Raw genomic sequence first — 20,728 nt, forward strand, 5'->3', positions numbered from 1 at the left:
TCCTGGGTCTCCAGGATCACCGGGGCTGCCCAAGGCATGACATTTAAAACATGTGCACACACACGCACACACACACAAAAATAAAATTAAATAAAAAATAAAACATATGCACAGGGCAGCCCGGGTGGCTCAGCGGTTTAGCGCTGCCTTCCTCCCGGGGCATGATCCTGGAGTCCCGGGATTGAATCCCACACTGGGCTCCCTGCATGGGGCCTGCTTCTCCCTCTGCCTATGTCTCTCATGAATAAATAAATAAATAAGTAAATCTTAAAAAAGTAAATACATAAAATCCTTTTTTTTAAAGATTTTATTTATTTATTCATGAAAGACAGAGATTGAGAGAGAGGCAGAGACAGAAGCAGGCTCCATGCAGGGAGCCCGATGTGGGACTCGATCCCAGGTCTCCAGGATCAGGCCCTGGGCTGAAGGCAGTGCTAAACCACTGAGCCACTAGGGCTGCCCAAATAAATAAAATATTTTTTTTTTCTCCAAATAAAATCTTAAAAAAAAAAAAAAAGTGTGCATGGAACGGCCTAACACATTTTTTAAGAACGCATGCAGACAGAAAGACACACGTGAGATGCGTTGGCACGGCTGGTCCAAGTATGGGAGGAGGACACAGAACCACAGAACAGAAGACGAGAAAAAATAACGTGGCGGGTGGGTTACTGTGCCCGGGCATTTCCCAGTGGAAAACCTGACGGGTGTGCATCCGTACCCGCCCCGCCCCCTGGTGTGCTGGTAAATGTTTAACAAATGACTCTCCAACGGGAAAATAAAATGCTGAGTTGTGGCGACTGCGATTTCCAAGGTGAAAAATCCTACCGTGGGGGATTTCGGGCTCCCTGTGTGACTCGCTGAAAGCAGCCTGGGGGATGCGCTTTCTGCTCTCCGGAGTGGGCTCCCCGGGGACTGTCGGTGAGCGGGCTGATAACGTGACAGTAGCTTTTTGAAAGCCAAAATATGGGTGACCAAGATAAGGCAGGATGACAGGAGAGTGTCCTTCTACTTGCCTGACATCCCCTGCACCCTTCAGAAGGCTCACAGACTGTAGCCAGCACCCCAGCAGGAATCTTAGATGTGCCGGAAATCTTAGATTTCTTTGCAGCTTCTTAGAAAGTGCTAGTTAGGTTTCCGTCTCCCCAGTCTTGCTGACCAAATAAACTCTGACTTAAGATATATCTCCCAGATGTCTACTTTTCTCTACAGAACGTTAAAAAGAAGGTAATGGAACGGTTGCCTGGCCACCTATATATTTTTCCAGGGAAGGCAGTAAGTGCTGTTTGGCAGAGAAAGGCAATTAGCATCGTATTTCCTCGAGGGGAGCTAGTTCTTTGAAAGAATTAACCATCATCACTGGTAGAAGGACCAGATCAGCCTCTACACCAAAATATCAGAACTTGAAAAAAACAAACAAAAAAAACCACCTCGTCATTGCCTTAGAGCAGGGTGTCTCAGCTTTGTCCCTCCTGACATCCGGGGCCAGAGAGCTCTGCGGTGGGGGCGTCCTGGCCACTGCGGGGTTTCAGAGGCACCACTGGTCCCTATTCATTCCATGCCCCTGTCCCTTGTGACGACCAAAATGTCTCTGGACGTGGCCAAATGTCCCCCGGGGTTGGGGAGGGGGGGCATGAAGTCACCCCTGGTTGAGGACCACTGCATTAGAAATATGTACGTCTTTATAATCTTTTCATCATAATCTTCTCAAGTTTTGATTTCCACTGAGGAGGCCACGGTGACATTACAAAGACATTGTCATTCAGGTCAAGTAATGAGTGATTTGCGAGAGTTCCATGAATCTTCAGGAATTGCTTTTGTTTCAATTTCATAAATATGTACCAAGTTCCTCGCACTGTAGACAACTGAGACGTGTTTTTGCACAGGCTGTCACCAAACCAACATTCTCCATTAGATGTGTTTTTCCTTAGTTCGATTTCTTAGAGAGGCCTTGGAGTGAGCCACCAAACACTGCAAGCAGCGGGCGGAGGTACAGATTACCCAGAGACTTTCGAGAAGCCTTTCAAGTGGCTTTTTCTGCTCCGTAGCTAGCAAGGCTCCTCTTACCTCACACAACGCATTTTGATTTTGTCCTTCCTCTGAACGCTCGACAAGGTAGGGCCATTAGGACCCTTATCCCCATTTGACCAACGAGGAAGCTGAAGCTCCAAGAGATTGAGGTCAAACCGTCACCAAGGTAACCCAACTTCCTAATGGCAACACGGAGCCTGAAAACCAGGAGCCCTGACCCCTCAGGAGGTCCTGCTGCCCCTCACCACACAGGACTTTGCGGCTTTCTGGAAGTTTCCAAAGAGAAGTCAAGAGAAAAGAGGGAGAGAGGGAGGGAGGGAGGGAAAGAGAGCGGGAGACGTGGAGAGGCAAAGGAAATGAGAAAAAGGAAGGACGTGAATCTCCTGAATTATAATTCATAACTGACTCACGTTAAAAAGAAACATATTGTTTTTACTGGTGAAGCCCAATTAACAAGCGGTAAAACAGAAAAATTCCCTCTGTTGCTCTGCACTGTATGTAGTATTTCTTCCTGAGAGCTTACTTAAGCTTTCAAATAAAAATCGATTTTCTGGAGTCTTCTGAAATCCAAGGTGTTAAAGACTTCCAGACTCACGAGCCCAGACATCCCGGTGCTTTGGGCCACACAAGTCTCCCTTCACTGTCAGTTAACCTGAATTCACAAGAATTCCCGGAAGGCAAATAAAAGGACCCGGATACTGCCGGTCTTTCTTCCATGACACCATCTATCTAACAGGTCTCTATTTGAGCTGACCCTTCTTGTGCTAGGAGACTGTTCCTACAAACCAATTTATTTCTGCAGAAGCCCTTTTCTTAGATGATGTGTCCTTTCTTTTAAAAAAAAAAGATTTTATTTATTCATGAGAGACAGAGAGAGAGAGAGAGAGAGAGAGAGGCAGAGACACAGGCAGAGGGAGAAGCAGGCTCCATGCAGGGAGCCTGACGTGGGACTCGATCCCGGGTCTCTAGGATCACGCCCTGGGCTGAAGGCAGATGCTAAACTGCTGATCCACCCAGGGAGCCCTTAATATTGTATTTTTTAGGCTATGTCCCCCTCGCCTTTTTTTTTTTTATAACAAACACTTTCTTGAGAATTAGAATTGGTCTTTGTTCTCTTCATTGATAAAATCTGTTTCCCCTGCAACCTACTACTAAAATCTTTCACCTGAAAATTAAACTCTTAGCTTATTACCCTAAACTGGGGCAAGGGGGAGGGGTCATCACATTCTTTTCCATAAAGGGTCAGATAGTAAATATTTCAGGTTTTGTGGGCTATGGAAGGCCTGTGTCATATATTCCTTCCTTCTTTTAACAATGCTTTCAGCAATTAATTTTAAATGGGCCCTAACTAACCCACTTGGAATGAGTTGGAACAACTTTACTTATCCATACTTCTGAAGACAAACTGAAGGGAACTAAAGCTCACGTGCTGGTAATTCAGAAGGGCTGGTGGAGAAAGGAGTCTTCCAGTGGGTGACCCTGACTTTGCTTGGTTTTGCCTTAAGAAGCCCAAACCCAGGGAAGCTGATCAACAGGGATAAAACTGAAATGAAAGCACAAACAACAAGGCCAGTTTATTTTACACAGACTCCCGAGGTAGTTAATGTGGGAAACAGCAGGCTAGTCATTAAAACCCTCTCTGGGGTTAGTTCATTCAGCACACATCTCATTCACGCTCACGAGGCCAAAACGAGGTCAAAATGAGCACAAATCAAGCCCTGGAGAAGAATCCAGGCCATGGGCAGTGTCTCCAAGCTATGGATCCCAATTTCCCTAAAACAGCTCAGCAGATTCCAGTGAAGGTAAGAGAACTTTATTTTGATAAAAATGTCCTCTTGAAGCCGGCCCTTTCTCCCATCACTAGAAAGCAGCCTTATCTGTGAAAAGCAATCCATTTATTTAGACATACTCTTTTTAGGCAACTTTAACTTTTTCCACCGGCGTAGGACCACTCTGTACTTTTCACTTTCCGTTTTCTCCTCCAACACTTTTTTCAGGAGAACTCTCATGACTGTCTCTGTTTCAGCTTCTTTATCCTCTCCAATTAGAAGATCCAATGTATCTCCCACTTTCACCTGAAAATTAAAAGAAAAGTCAGCCTTTATTGCATCTTGGGAAACGCAGGCCAATGCAAATAGACTTAAGTCTATTTTTTTTTTAAAGATTTTATTTATTTATTCATGAGAGAGAGAGAGAGAGAGAGGCAGAAACATAGGCAGAGGGAGAAGCAGGCTCCATGCAGGGAGCCTGACGTGGGGCTCGATCCCGGGTCTCCGAGTTCAGGCCCTGGGCTGAAGGTGATGCTAAATCGCTGAGCCACCCAGGCTGCCCTAAGTTTATTTTTTCAGTAATCTCTACACCCAACGTGGGGCTCAAACTCATGACCCTGAGATCAAGAGTCGCATGCTTCACTGACTGAGCACGCCAGGTGGCCTGCAAACACTTTTACTTTTTTTTTTTTTAAACACTGTTACTTTGATTTTTTTTTTTATCAGGGGACCATCATTACCCAGAGGAGCAAGTGAGAAAAGGCAGTGACTCCTCTGAAGGCGTCCCTTCTCCCTAGTGCCTCCAGGTGAAAGGGCCTCACTCAGGATGCCTCCAACACCCTTGCCCAGTAGCATCTGTGTCCTTCCATCAGACCTAGACAGCTGGCTGCTATATGGGCAGCTCCTGTGAGGTGTGGCTCAAATACCACCACGGGGTGACTGAAGGAAACACACGGAGGCATTTGTTTTGGTAACAATGACAAGAGACAAACAGGGCACGATCTAGAGTATGTGCATAGTAATGATTACCAGCACTGAGACAACCATTTCCAGGATGACTTTTCATTGATTTCATCCCAGATGAGCTACATAATTGGGGATGGGGCAGTCTGTTGAAAATTAGTCCCTGTGGAATAACGCTTGGCTGTATCTCTTAGAGAAATGGTAAAGAAACTCCTCTTCCAGCACTGATTAACCCCAGTGATGCCACATCATTAAGTAGACAGGACTTAATTCACAAAGGTGGAATGTCACAGAAAAGAGGATCAAGTTGGATGCTGACTTACTTAGTGGGTTCAAAGGGCTAGTCAAACCCATTCTTGCCCAGATAGGAGCCTTGGGCTGAGCAGTGTGGGACATGTCCTAGGGTGGTCATACCAGTACTGGCAGGGACAGCCCATGGTGGAGACCTGGTCCTGACAGCTCAGGATTCTAGGGGATCTGCCCAGTGACTCAGGAAGGAGCTAAATGGATGGAGGTGCCATACGCAGCTTCTACTAGAACACAAGCCAGGAATGACTGGGGCCATCTCAGACCACTCAACACTGCTTCCAAGGAGGCGGGCAGCAACCCCTAAGTGGGCACACAGGGCCATTTAAAAAGCCTACTGGAGGGTTTCTGTTTAAGAAGTATGGTGCCATTTTTACCTTATTTTCTAATTAATACTCTCTGAGGCAATCCCAAACTCATGCTGTTAAAAAACATCCCGACCTCACCAGGGCAAGCTCGTTCTCATACTCGTTCTGTCACCCATTCAAGGGCTCAATACTCAGTCGTCCACAACATGGGAATACACACGTTTGCCACAATGCCATACTGGTCAACCCAGGCAGCTTAGAGCAGCTAGACATGAAACTCACGTAGATAAACCGTTAACTTAAAAAACAAAACAAAACAAAACAAATAAACCGTTAACTTTCTCCCTCTGGGCTGAGAAGCAAAAAGGCTCACTCCACTAGGAGGCATGCAGACTGCTTCTCCCCCAGGGTCTGAGGCATGGGCTGACCCAGGCATCATCTAGGGGCACTGTCCTCCTGTAGTTCTTAAGAGTTCAACAACAACAAAAATGACCATTTGGCCCAACGTGTGTGGACATTTACAATCGATGTCCAGATATACAGAAATACAAGGCTTGAGAACTCTGCTTTATATTTTTCAGCATGACTTTATTTATTTTTAAGATTTTATTTATTTATTCATGAGACACAGAGAGAGAGAGAGAGAGAGAGAGAGGGGCAGAGACACAGGCAGAGGGAGAAGCAGGCTCCATGCACCGGGAGCCTGACGCGGGACTCGATGCCGGGTCTCCAGGATCACGCCCTGGGCTAAAGGCGGCGCTAAACCGCTGAGCCACCAGGGCTGCCCATCAGCATGACTTTATTTCATTAAAATTCACTTTTTAATAAGTAACAAATGCTTGTGATACAAAATATAAAAGGTATAAAAGGATACACAGAAAAGGGAACCCTTCTTGGATATCCCTTCACAGATGTACTGTGTGAGTAATATCTGTCCCTTAAAAAAGCAGGCTAGCGTGTAGCTGAGCAGCAGATCCCTTTGGTAGCTTACTTCTAAGGCAGAGAACAGGAAAGGAATGTTTCTCCTCTAGCCAGTCAATCCCAGGGAGAGAAGAGTGTAGGAAGCTTCAGTCCCCACACTCGGGCTCTACATACCCTTTGTCTAAATCAGCAGAGACCCAGCACCTGGTTCACAGCTTACAGAGAAGCTCTGCTCTGCTACAGGAGGGGGGTTAGAGCCGGGGCATCAGAAAACTGCCTGATCCTGTAGCGCCAGCAGCGAGGCACAGCCCCGTGCAGCAGGCCACGGAAGGGGAGGCGTCCTTTATTCCCTGCAAGGGCCTGTCCTTTCTGCTGTGGGAGACGGCACAGCAGACACAAAGCAAAACTGGCTGGGATTACGGGCTGTTCCAAATATCTACATTTCAAATCTCCCCTTAGCTGCAGTTACTATGGCTACAGGCCTCCTAGTAACAAGGCAGTCGAGTGTTAACACTGGCCCCTTCCTCTGCTGACCCTCAGGAGAAATCTGGAAGGCAGCCGAGACAACGGAACACCCAAGGCAGAATGAAGCAGCAGCAATTAGACTGTAGTTAACAATATCTCAAAGCACAGGGCGAAAAATAGACTCGTGGTGTTTGTAAATGAGGCCCCGGCACAGAAGTTGGTGCATGGAGAGCAGGGCTCGTCTTGGGAACACCTCGCCTGAGGAGAGGGGGCAGGGCTGCAACCCGGAAAAAGCACTTCTGGGCCGAGAAGAGCCTGATCTCCAGAGGCAGGTGTGGAAATCAGTGCCTGATTTCCTGCAGCTCCCGGGAGCAATGACTGGCACGCCGAACCTGCTAGCTCAGGTGCCATCCCAGATCGTGGACCTTGGACTCCACCGTGAGCCAGGAACTGGCGGGTTCCCCACCCCCTCCTGTCCGTTTAGCCCGAAAAAACCTGTATGATCCCAGAGATCGAGGGCTCTGAAAAGCCTCGGTGCTCCCCGGGATCTGTGGCCACCAGCTCACATTCCCCCCCCCCACCCCCCCCCCACCCCCGTCCCAGGGCAAAAGGATGTAGTTCAAGCCCTCCAGCCCCAGGGTTGTTGTGAAATATGAAACAAGCTTAAAAGCAACCTCCACAAGTGTGTCGAACTTCCCTGGAACATTTCTTTCCTAGACGCTAAGAGACTGTGTCTGCTAATGCCTCCTGTGTCTGTGTCTTCCAAACTTTCTAAGAGTCTCTGTCATACGCTTTTTTATTGTGCTTTAACTTTTACTATCGTTATTATTTTTCCAATTATAAAAGTGATCTATACTTGTAAAAAATTCAGAAAACACAAAGAATGAAGAAAATAGAACCCATAAAATGCCCCAAAGATAAATACTAGATGCATGTATATATGCAACTTATTTGACAAAACATGTAATTTTAAGTGTATATATGCATATACACATACATATGATACATATATACATATACCATATATATATGATTTATTGTAACAACACTGGATACTGGAAATACATTTTCTTTTATCTGATTTCTTTCGCTTAACAACAGTCTTACTATGGGCCTGTCAGAAAATGGGGAATCTTTTTTGATAACTGCTCGGCACACAGAGCAGGGCACATAGCAAATGCGGGGGCGGGGGGGTGCGGCGGGGACTGCTGAACCGAATAGAATCACACATCTGCTCAGGTAACAGCAGTCCAGAAACTTCTACATGGACCAACTGTTTCTTTTCAGTCTCATTATTAGCATTTCATGGGGCTAATGACTTGGAAGTTAGATGGATTTTTACCAGTTGTGATAGTGGCCTATCTTATAATTTTAAAGAAAAAGGGAAAGCTTTATCTTCGAGTCATTAAAGCTGCAAAAGAGCAAGTGGTTTGTGTGACTGAAGTTGGCTGGTGATTCTCACCGGCTTGACCAGGCCCATGGGGAGTTGCCAAGGGGGTAACACAGATACACACAAGGAGCCACTGATGTCCCCACGTAAGCAGCCTGAGGGGAAACTCGGGTGGCACTGAGTACTGGCACAGCAATGGACAAAAATATCTGGCTGTCATAATGGCTCACCGTTCTGCTTTTCTTCCATAATTTTTCCCCATTCAGCCTGAGTTCACCTTTGTAGAATGCATCTTCCACTTTGCTTAAAAAAAAAAAAAAAAAAAGTCAAATGCTTTGAAATAGAAATATATTCAGAACAATTACACAAGCTTGAGAAAAACACCTGCCATTAATGCTTATGCTGACAGTGACCAGCCTGTCCACAAAATCTCCATGCTCGGTGCGCTTCTGAAGAGATGCTGAACCGCTGCAAAGATGTGCTGGTATCATCAGGCAGGTAAGCTTTGTCAGGGCCTGGGGTACTCCACCTGACTCCTGCGGCACCCCAGGCAAAGCGAGGGCTCCCGTGATTCATGACCTTGACCAAAGGGCTCTGGGCTCTGAGAGGAAAACCAGGCACCACTAGTACGGTGAGGCCATTAAAAAAATCCTCTGCTAGTCTGAGGTTGGGGAAATTCCAATCCAGCAGCTGCTGATCTTAATGTAATCGCTAGGGCAACTAGACCAGGAGAGGATGCTGACAAAAATCAGTACGCATTTCTCTTGCTGTTCTGACTCCAGGTGATTAACATCTGGGGTTCTGCTTAATAATAACAGCAGCAGCAGCTACTTCTCTGGGGAAGAGAGAGCCCCCCCCCACCTTTACAAGTTTGCCAGATTTTAGAGAACATTCGGTAAATCTCAACAAGGATGCTTATAGGCTCAGTCACCTTTATGAGTCCTTAAGCTTCATGGAGTTAAAAAATTAAACTATGCCATTAAATTAGGTCATAAAGGTATAAATTACACATGGAAATCTTTCTGAATATATTATCTATACCATGATTCTTACCTTGCATGCAGTATGCACACAACGACTGCTAAAGGAATGAATGAACAATGAGGGTCACTATTCTTATATAATTAGCCTAGCAGAGAACAAGAATACTCAAGAAATCTTGAAAGTTCCACTTGTCTTCATGCACTATGTATGAACACACATAGCATTTTCTTCATAATAGCTAACATGTATCGAGTACCTACTATGTATAAGGTCCTGTTGAAATGCTTTATTATTTTTGAAATTTAAATCCAATTTAATTAACATAGTATATTATTAGTTTCAGAGATAGAGGTTGGTGATTCACCAGTTGCACATAACACCCAGTGCTCATCACGTGTCCTCCTTAATGCCCAGCCGCCCCCCATCTCCCCTCCAGGGACCCGCAGTTTGTTTCCTACGACTAAGAATCTCTTATGGTTTATCTCCCTGATTTTTGTCTTCTTTTCCCCCTCCTTTCCCTTATGATCTTGTTTTGTTTCTTAAATTCCACATGAGTGAAATCATAGATTTGTCTTTCTCTGACTTATTTCACTTAGCATTATATCCTCTAGTTCCACCTACTAAATGCTTTAAATTTTTTTTTTTTTTTTTTAATTTATGATAGTCACACAGAGAGAGAGAAAGAGGCAGAGACATAGGCAGAGGGAGAAGCAGGCTCCATGCACCGGGAGCCTGATGTGGGATTCGATCCCAGGTCTCCAGGATCACGCCCTGGGCCAAAGGCAGGTGCCAAACCGCTGCGCCACCCAGGGATCCCTACTAAATGCTGTATATATATATTTTTTTTCCTACTAAATGCTTTAGACAGAGGAACACCAACTTCTAAAGTAAGTGCTATTTTACATTTTACAGATGAGGAAACTGAAGTTTAGGAAATTCAAGGAACTTGCCCACGCTCACTCGGGGCACAAGGGGTCTAGCTGTAGAGCCTGCATTCTTTACCACCAATTCACACTGCTTCTGTTGCTTCTAAAAGGTACCTTCTTACACAGTGGCATTTGTGAAACCCATGCGTGGTTTTCTGTCGCTATCTACCTCTAACATGGTCATTACTTTCCTCAAGAAGCTGGTATTAAATTGGTGGTTCATCTTAGAGTCGACTGTGTCTTAGAATCAGGGAAATATGGCACATGGGATGTGCAGGCAATCACCTGACTTCCTGCGGAGTGTTTTCATCTGTAGAAGGAAATAACTGAAAACAGGTGACCTGGAAGGTCCTCTCATATCTGTGGCTGCTCCTCACCATAATATGGGCTGAGTGATCGGAAATACTGCATTAAAATGACAAAAAGACTAAGGATTCTGTAATAAAATGCACATCATACTTACTTTCTTCCAACATCTAGGCCTGTCTTTAGGATAACATCATACCGGAAAGACTGCACTACTTTTTCCAGGTCTTTATAGTCTTTGACCACACTGGGGTCATCCTCGAGCTCCTCTTCCCGCTCACTCATCTCACGATCACTCTCTTCATCAGAGTCCTCTTCCTCTTCGGCCTTTTGCTGAGTCTTCTTAGTGGACTTTTTAGAGCTTATATTACTTTTAAGTCTTATGGAAAATGGAAAAATATATTCTGGAGATATTAAAAGCCCTCGGAGTCTCAGTGAGAAAACGTTATGGAAAAATGTTTTACAATTTGATGTGTTTAACTGGGTACTAGAAAAATATAAGTATCGATTCCAGGAAGCACAGAGTTTATATGGAGGTGTCCCTTGTAGCGCTCCCCAGAGTCCAATCCAGGCATCTGGCTTTCTCAAAACACTGGCAGGCAATCTGACACTAGTCATAGCCATGGTGCATATAACCTGAAACAGACAATAATTCAGTTTTATTTCACAAGCGAAGTGTCTTGGAATTCCGACAACATAAACCATACATACCATGAACACTTTGTCAGTACTATACTTATTCTCCCCTACAAAAGACCATATTGGTCTGCATGGACGCAGGGCTGTGAACTACATGCCATGGTGAGTCTGCCGGCTGTGCTCACCTCATAGGGTGGCCCTAAAGGTGGAACTAGATACTAATATGTATGAAAACATTGGTTGTCCTCTTCTCCAGCTCCCAAATTAGCTTGGATACGGATTGTTACTGAAAAATATTAACAATAGTTCTTTTTTTTTTTTTTTAAGACTTTAATTTATTTATTCATGAGAGACACAGAGAGACAGAGAGAAGCAGAGACACAGGCAGAGGGAGAAGCAGGCTCCATGCAGGAAGCCCGACATGGGACTCGATCCCGGGACACCAGGATCAGCCCCTGAGCCAAAGTCAGACGCTTAACTGCTGAGCCACCCAGGCGTCCCTAACAATAGTTCTAAAAAAAAAAAAAAAGATCTCATGGAGAGAAAGACTTGTTTGTTGACATACTTTACCTCCTCACAATATTGACTTTGACAAGGAAGGACACCAAGTCACAACTTCGCAAAACCCAGCGAGAATCTTTTAATTTCAACCCCAAAGCCCAGCAAATCAGAGCTAGCAATGAGCAGATTGGACAGATCTGGATTTTACCTCCTTTTCCATCTTCCTCCTACTGTTTAACAGAGGCATTAGCTAGCAGAGAAGGACGGGGCCAGGAGACCCACAAACTAGGTAATTGTTTCCTGAGGCACTGAGGTGCTGATGTGCCAGAGAGTAGTCAATTCCTATGTTACCTCAAAGGCGGCAGAAACCATCTTATGATTGGTAGCAAACCTTCCCAAGTACATCAAGATGGCTGTAGAGACCACGATTTAGTAATTTGAGAACGGCTGCCATATGGTCAGTATCTTCATACCTTGAGTCTGTGAATGACTTTCCATGGTGCCAAGGCTATACTTTTAGACAGATTTCTTTGATGATGGCTTCAATGATTTTTCCTTCCTACTTTCCATTCATTACAAAGCTGACAATAGCAATTACCCGTAAGCCCACTCAAAAGCACATACTTCCAAGTTATATTTGTTAACATTTGGGGCCTTATTTTTGTTGGCATGAACAAGACAGACAAGCTCAACTCTGTATCTCACTGCTCTTGGGACTCCAATCTGCGTTTAACTGAGAAATAAAGCAGGCACAACTTAAGGGTTGTTTTTTTAACACAACTATATCTTGAAATAATTTTTAAATGCCATGAAATCCAGAGTACTCTAACATACTGACTGGAAACTATCTGACGCACCTTAAAGAGAATAATTTTTATACATACTCTATCTAATAGAGAATAAATAATAACTGTGCATAGAAAAAAACCCTTAAATTTTATAGAAGCAGGGATAAAGGAAGAAAACAGAATATTTCAGTAGTTCCTAGACTTTGTATTTCATGGATCACGACAATAAAAAATGAAGGAGCGCCTAGCTGGCTTAGTTGGTGGAGCATGTGACTCTTGACCTTGGGGTTGTGGGTTCAAGCCCCACACTGGGTGTAGAGATAACTTAAATAAAATCTTAAGAACCACCGCCCCCCGCCCCCTGCCAAAAAGAAAAAAAATTGCCTAATGGTGGATGTTTTGCCAGGTTAATTTTTTTTAAAGTAGTAATTGCTGAGGTGCCTGGGTGGCTCAGGTGGTTAAGTGTCTGCCTTCAACTCAGGTCATGATCCCAGGATCCTGGGATCCAGCCTCATTGGGCTTCCTGCTCAGTAGGGAGTCTGCTGCTCCCTCTGCTTCTCTCTCCACTGCGTGTGTGTGCGCTCTCTCAACTAAGTAAACAGAATCTTTTTTTCTTTCTTTTTTGTTTTTAAAGATTTTTTTTATTTCTGAGAGACCAAGAGAGAGGCAGAGACACAGGCAGAGGGAGAAGCAGGCTCCATGCAGGGAGCCTGATGTGGGACTCAATCCCGGGACTCCGCGATCAGGCCCTGGGCTGAAGGCGGCGCTAAACTGCTAAGCCACCCAGGGATCCCTAGTAAATAAAATCTTAAAAAATAAATAAATAAATAAAGTAGCAGTTGCTACTCTTCTCATCATAATTAAGAGAAAGAAGATTTCAATGATTATTTGTGAAACATATTTTCATGATAGAAAATTTGAAAAAGATATAAAGAAAATTCAAGCCACCTAAATCCATTCTACAACAATCGCTGTTAACATTTTAACATATGTTCTTCACAGCGTAAAATTTTAAGAAAAGTAATTCTCTCATAAGCAGAGCCTTTCATACCTTCCCACCCTCCCAAAATACATAGGAAGGTTAACCATAAGTGGTCAGAGCTCTCTACTATCAGCCTCAGAAATTCTGTGTTGGTCCTAAGTTCTAGACTCATTAGAATTTATCCAGCTGATGTCCAAGTTATGGGCCAAGACAACCCTGGCTGAAATCACCACTTACTGTTGGGCCTAGACCAGACTGGTTAATAAGATGCTCTTGTAACACGGAAGGTAAAGGCTGGCATTAAGGATGATAATTTGCCTATCTTTAGGTGTTTTTAAAACTGCGGGTCATAAGCCATTAAAATTTTTACTTAAGAACTAAAACTAAAGGCACCAGAGCGTTTCAGTTGGTTAAGCAACTGCCTTCAGCTCAGGTCATGATCCTGGGGTCCTGGAATCAAGTCCCTGTGTTGGGCTCCCTCCTTAGTGGGGAGTCTGCTTCCCCCTCTCCCTCTGCTTATGCTCTCTCACATTTTCCCTGTCAAACAAATACATCTTTAAAAAAAAAAACTAAACTAAAACTGCAAAGTATAGAAAATATTACAGTACATCAGGGGCATGTGGGTAGCTCAGTCGTTAAGCATCTGCTTTTGCCTCAGGTCGTGGTCCGGGGTCCTGGGATCAAGTGCAGCATTGGGCTCCCTGCAGGGAGCCTCCTTCTCCCTCTGCCTATGTCTCTGCCTCCCTCTCTGTATCTTTCTTGAATAAATAAAATCTTAAAAAAAAATACACATACACATATATTAAGTATATACACATATACCCTGGGTCACCATGGAAAATGTGTATGTAGATAGCAATAAAAAAAAGTTTGAAAACACTGGTCTAAGGACTTCAGCAAATTGTGTTTTGCTATCAGGTATAATGCCAAAGGCCATATGTATGCCTGGGAGCCGAGAACCTGGCTGCACATTCCCCCCCAACTAACAACACTCCCAGAGCCTTAAGTATCTACAGAGATGAAAGGGGCAGCCTCTCCAGGGAGGACTTTGTACAGGGCCCTCACTTTACAGAGGGCCACAAATGAGACTTGGAGCAATTTAACAATCTGCTAAGTCATACGAACAGCCAGGATTCAATGACAAGTCGTCTTAACGCTCATTGTTTACTATGGGTCAGGTCCTGCCTGTTAATTCACTTATTCCTTCCAACCAGCTCTTCTCAGTTACAGGGTCACACAAATACTAAGTGGATACAACCCCAGGCTCTCTGGCTAAGGCAGGGCTCTTCAGCACCGTGCTGAACTGTCTGCCAGTCTTCTGTTCCTTCTGCTGCACCATGAAATTTAGGTCTCTTTTTCTCTTGAACAAAAACCAACTTTCACCAACTGCAATACCAGAGAGAACGGGCAGTTTGAGCAGCAGAGGAGTGGAAGGAACCGCTGCCCTGACGTAGAAGTCCTAAGAGGAGACACCTTAGGAGGGGGAAGTCCTGTCTCATCCTAGGGCAGTCTCTGGAACCCCTCACTTCCCTCCCCAAGTCCTGCCTTTATACCACACTGTTACCTTTTGTGAGGAATGCCCCGATATCATCATATTGCTCTTTATATGTATCACAAACACATCACATTTACCTACGCGAGGAAACTTTTACTGGCACAAAATAACTATTTAAAATCATACTCACATGGAAAGAATTAACATAACCAAAATGTCAAGCCCTGCATTATTTCCGTTTATTAGCTACTCCCTCTTTGTGATCTGCTTCACTCTCTATCAGGCAAACGTTGGTACAGGCTGAAGTTTAGATAAAATTTATGAACATAAAATTGAGAAAACACGTTAACCTAATTTTTGCTGGAGATGATGACTATCTGTAGCAGTGGACACCCGGGGCCACGGGGCAGTCTGAGAACCAAGGTTCTACCACAGAGGGGGGAGTGTTGGAGGAGAGGGCTCACCAGGCCTCAACCCCCTCCTGGACTAGAATAGCAGTGCTGGCAAATACTGGGGTTCCTTATAGTCCATTTGAAGAAAGGATTCTATTACTGGAAAAAAAAAATGTATCTGTTCTTTTAGCACAGCTTCTCTGTCTTCTGGGCTTCACACAGGACCCACTAACCCCTCCCAGCCCTCCACTGCCCTTTTCCAAAGTTCTGTTGCACCAATGTTATGTGTCTTTTGCACTATTCTCATCTCCCAAACTCTAAGGGTAGTGACTGGGCAGGAACTGGGCCTCCTTCCTCATTCCCATCCCCCAACCAGCTTGGCACATATAAAAGCCAGTGAATACTTGCAGATTCGTTTTCCAGAAATGAAGTGGGCATCCTAACCATCACTGCATCCGACCCTCCTTCACTCATTCGCCTGCATATACCAAGCAGCCAGGTAGCCGAGGCCTGCGTATAAAACATACAGTTCTTGCCCTCAAGGAACTGCTATTTGAGGGCAATGGGGGCAAGTAAACTGGCTGTCAGGGGCCGAAGTGAAAGCTGACGTCCAAAGGAGGCTGGATTTAGCACAGGCTAAAAGCCCGGAGCAGGGATGCCTGAGAAGAGTTCTAATGGCAAAGGTGGCCTCAAACAGAACCTTGGGGAAGCAGCAAGTTATAACTGTGATTTTCAGTTTCTAACGGACCGTTCTCATTAGCATGCTGTGATTTCTCTCACTGAATAACCAACCAATCTTCTCTTAATCCCACTAAATACCAGCTACAACTTTCCTTGTTCCTCTTTACAACAAAACTCCTCAGAAAGTGTTCTCTATTCTCCTTGATGTCTCTCATTTTCTAAATCCAAAAGGTCACTTGTTAGTCCTCATCTTGTTGGACTTCTCAGCAGCATCTGAAATAACGGGTCACTCCCCTCCTCTTCACTTGGCTTCCAGGACATCTTGCCCTCGGTTTTCCTCCCACTTTACCTGCTGTTCCGTCTCTTCTCCCAGATATCTTAATGTTGGAGGGCCCCTGGGCTCAATTTCTGGCCTGCTTCTTTCTCAAGTCTACGTTCACTTTATCAATCGGCTTTGACAAATGCGTATCAAGACGCTAATCACTTCTGTGGCTTTAAATACTGCCCATCTGCCAACTAATCCCCAAGCTATAGCCCCATTCCAGACCTTTCTCCCAAATCCCAGACATGTTTATCTGTGCAGAAAAGAGTTAACATAGCAGGCTTTCCTTAAAAAGGCCTGCTTGCAAAGGTGGGCCTTTGGCTGGCATCTGGAAACTTGGATTTCAGGATGCGCATTCTCAGAACGGACAGGAGTTGCTCACTGCACCTAAACTGTTTGTACAATTTCTTAGGCTGAGTACCTGCTTGGCAGACAGTGCCTATGTGACTAAAGCCAATCAACACCCCAGGCAGAGTCTAATAGCTTCCCTGATAGATATTTCAGGGCAGGAACTGGGCCTCCTTCCCATCCCTATCCCCATCCCCATCCCCAACCAGCTCGGCACATACAAAAGCCAGGGAGTACAACTTGTTGCTGGGGACTGAAGCACGTCCTAGGAGAGTCCACTGGGAGAGGACTCTTGGGAGACCACGACGTTTCCTGCACACTTTGTCCTGTGCATCTTTTCCCTTTGCTGACTGTGCTTTGTATCTTTTTGCTGTGATAAATCACAGCCATGAGCTAGAGCCAAGTCCTGTTGAATCTTCCTAATGAATCCATGAGCTTAGGGGTGGTCCTGGGGACTCCTGACACAATTTGCAAATGCCTGATACCTCCATGTGGATGTGTAACAGGTACCTCAAGCTTTATTGGTCCCCTGACATGTCCCCAACCCTAAATCTGTTCCCGCTATACAGCCTTCCTCATCTCAGTGAATGAGAACTCCACCTTCGTAGGTGCTAAGAACAAAAGTTTCCAGTCTTTCTTGACTCTCCTTCATAGCCACATCCACCGTCAGGCTGCATCTTCAAAACCTGTCCCATATCCCATCACCTCTCACCACTTCCACTGCTACCACAGACTTAGGTCACCGTGATAGATGATGACAGTAATACTACAAAGGCTCCATTAGAGTCTACTTCCCACAGAGCAGTTGATTCTTTCAAAAAGTAATGGACACTGACCGGATCACTCCTACAAAAGCACTGAGAAAAGGTTACCGGCTCTACGTGATCTGGTCTCCCCATTCCCTCTCTGACCTTATCTCTTGCCACTCTCCACCTCTGCTCCCTCTGGTCCAGTCACACTGGCTTTCCTTTTTTTTTTTTTTTTTTAAAGATTTTATTTATTTATTCATGATAGACATAAGAGAGAGAGAAAGAGGGGCAGAGACACAGGCAGAGGGAGAAGCAGGCTCCATCCTGGAAGCCTGATGCCAGACTCAATCCCGAGACTCCAGGATCACGCCCTGGGCCAAAGGCAGGTGCCAAACCGCTGAGCCACCCAGGGATCCCCTACACTGGCTTTCCTGATGCTCCTCACATACAACAGGAACATTTGTGGGTAAGGTCTGTGTCCCAGCTGCACCTAGAAGATGCTTACCCCAGGTAACTGCATAGGGAACTCATTTTCTTCAACTCAACTCAAAGGTCACCTCAATCCTGTCTGCTCATTCCAATTTTATTTTTTTAAAAATTTATTTATTCACGAGAGACCCAGAGAGAGAGGCAGAGACACAGAGGGAGAGTCAGGCTCCATGCGGGGAGCCTGACATGGGACTTGATCCTGGGACCCCCGAGGGTCACGGCCTGAGTGGAAGGGAGACGCTCAACCACTGAGCCAACATCCCATTTTATTTAATGAGCATCTTGCCCTCCCAATCTCCCCTTACTCTGCTCTACTTTTTTTCGGCCGTAGCACTCTCACCTATCAGTTTACTGTTTTTTGTTTTTTTTTTCTTTTTGGACTGTCTCCCCTAATAGAATATAAACTCCAAAAGGGCAGGACTCTTCACCTGTATGTTTTCCTCTGCTGAATCCCAACTGCCCAGAACAGTGCCTGGCACACGGTGAGTGCTTAACTAGCCGCCGTGGAATGAAAGTAAAGACCAAGAGAAATGGGGACGCCTGGGAGGCTCGGCGGTTGAGCCTCTGCCTTCAGCTCAGGTCGTAACCCCGGAACCCAGATCGTGACCCCGGAATCGAGTTGAGCATCTGCCTTTGGCTCAGGTCGTGACCTTGGGACCCAGGTCGTGACCCCGGGATCCAGTTGAGCATCTGCCTTCGGCTCAGGTCGTGACCCTGGGGTCGAGTTGAGCATCTGCCTCCGGCTTAGGTCGTGACCCCGGGATCGAGTCCCACGTCGGGCTCCCTGCATGGAGCCTGCTTCTCCCTCTGCCTGTGTCTCTGCCTCTCTCTCTCTGTCTCTCATGAATAAATAAGTAACATCTTAAAAAAAAAAAAAAAAAGATCAAGAGAAATGGAGCATCAGAATGAATCCAGAAAAGATCCCCCCGAGCTGGAGCCGGCCTGCAGGGCAGGAGGCTGGCTCTCCGAGGCCCTGCCGTCAAGGTCTGGACTTGGCCCCGAGAGCACGTGCATCACGGGAAGGGCCCGACAGCGGCGAGCGCCGGGCGGCGGCGATGAAGACGCTGCAAGCCCGGAGGTCTGCGGCGAGATCCTCGGGAGGCCAGAGGCGTAAGCACAGCGACGTCCCGAGGGCAGGAAGGCGGCCCTTGACCCGCGGGGCTCCCGCCGGGCGCCGCTGCCGGCCGCGAGCCTGTGCCCTGCGCTGGAGGCCCGGGCGGCTGCTGCGGGGCCGACGGCGGCGGGGCCGGCCCCTCGCGGAGGCCTCCCGCGTGGCCCCCCCGCGTCCCCCCCGCGGGCCGCGCACCTTCCCGGGTCTTCAAGGTCAAAGGCAGCTGGGCACCTGCGTCCTCGAGCGCCGGGCCGCGTTCGGGGCCAGCCGTGGCGGCCGGGCGGACCCCCAGCCGCCGGGTCCGCCGGGCGTCCCGAGGCCGGCCGCGCTCGGGGCAGGACGCGGGCCGCTCCCGCGGAGCCCGGGCAGCAGCGCGCGCAGGGCGGAGGCGCTCGGCGCGCCCCGGCTTCACGCGTGCGCGCCGCGAACCACCGACCGCCGCCGCCCGCTCTCGAGTCCCTCCCGGGGCCGCGCGGGCCGACGCCCCGCCCCCGCCCGCCGAGGCCCCGCCCCAGGCCCCGCCCCTTCCGTCAGCGCCGCCGCGGGGAGAGCGGGCCGCGCGGGGCGCTCGGGCGCGGTGCCGGCGGCGCAGCGACCCCTGCTGGAGGCCGCGCCCCGGAGGACCGCGCGGTGTTGCGGGGGGCGGGGGGGGGCGGGGGGGGCGGCCCGGGGCCGAGCCGAGCCCCGAGGCCCGCGCCGCGCCTTTCCACGTGGCCGAAGGGAGCTCACCTTAAGGCGGCGTGCTTGGGTTTTCCGGGGTCACGAAGCCTTCGGAGCATCTTTGCGAGTCACGACGTTGTCTCCAGAAAAGCGTCCGCACCCGCCAGAGTTTACTGGTAAGAAGTAAGGTAAGTTCACAGCATCGTTTCCAGAATGGAGCCAGTGAAAGGTAACCGGGTCGCAGGGGTCCTGCACCGGGGACTCGAGGGCCAAGACGGTCCGAAAAGACGGCCTCGCGGGGACCTGGTGGGAACAGCCCTCTTGCCACGTTGGGAAGATGAACCAGAGGGGCACCTGGAGGCCCAGCGGTTGAGCACCTGCCTTGGGCCCAGGTCGTGACCCCGGGTCCTGGGATCGAGTCCTGCGTCGGGCTCCCCGCTTCTCCCTCTGCCTGGGTCTCTGCCTCTCTCTCTCTCTCTGTGTGTCTCATGAATAAATAAATAGAATATTTTAAAAAATAAAAATAAAAAGAAATAAAAGAACTACAAAGGCAGAAATTCCAAGGGACAACCTGTAATACCAATGGGGATACACGCTCTGTTAAATTAAAAATAGGGATATGTTCCTCTTTGTTATCAGAGCATCCTCCTTCCTCCTTCCCTCCCCCCCCCCACCTTCCCACCACTAGTGTGTAGTTTCCCACACTTTATTTTCCAAGTCTTCCTCGCTGCTCCACAGAGTGGCTCTTCGGTTGCATTTTGAACAATAAGAAATTGAGCAGTTAGAAATCGTTTCAGATGTTGACTTGATACAACTTTGTACGACTGTCAACTTAGTTTATACTGTTGACATATTGGGTGATAGGCAGTTGTATTTACTAGTTTAAGTCATTTGTAGGAGGTTACGGATACGTTGTTAAACTTGCCACTAATAGGGGTTTATCAGTATTACAGACTGACAAAATTTACTGTATGATGATGCAAGATTACAGGAGGAGATAAAAGGATACAGTGATAATAGGCTACATAGACGCAACGTGGTCACTGGCCTTTAAAAAAAAGAAACCCAAAAAAGAAAAAGAAAAAAAGAAAAAAAGAAAACTTTCAATCAATCGATCGATCAATAACATTTCATTAGATGAATTGAGTTCTTTTTTTTTTTGGTCTAAGATTTATTTATTTATTTGACAGAGAGAGCTGGTACAC

At 46.9% G+C, this 20,728-nt stretch overlaps 1 protein-coding gene across 4 annotated transcripts; it reads right to left on the reverse strand.

Annotated features, from left to right (window-relative positions):
• Positions 1–3,577: 3,577 nt before the first annotated feature.
• Positions 3,578–19,213, reverse strand: MTRES1 (mitochondrial transcription rescue factor 1). Of its 4 annotated transcripts, none has more exons than XM_077902903.1 (4): positions 19,059–19,213; positions 10,524–11,002; positions 8,381–8,453; positions 3,578–4,103 (listed from the first exon to the last, which is right to left on the reverse strand). In XM_077902903.1, exons 2-4 carry the CDS (start codon positions 10,988–10,990, stop codon positions 3,924–3,926), a joined length of 720 nt encoding a protein of 239 aa, XP_077759029.1. In that variant the 5' UTR covers positions 10,991–11,002; positions 19,059–19,213; the 3' UTR covers positions 3,578–3,923. The 4 variants fall into 4 exon arrangements, with proteins under 4 accessions (XP_077759029.1, XP_077759030.1, XP_077759028.1 ...); XM_077902904.1 differs by lacking the exon at positions 19,059–19,213 and adding an exon at positions 18,181–18,338; XM_077902902.1 differs by lacking the exon at positions 19,059–19,213 and adding an exon at positions 15,642–15,812.
• Positions 19,214–20,728: the final 1,515 nt, after the last annotated feature.

The sequence above is a fragment of the Canis aureus genome, chromosome 7 (assembly GCF_053574225.1).
Source record: "Canis aureus isolate CA01 chromosome 7, VMU_Caureus_v.1.0, whole genome shotgun sequence".
Taxonomy (NCBI): domain Eukaryota; kingdom Metazoa; phylum Chordata; class Mammalia; order Carnivora; family Canidae; genus Canis; species Canis aureus.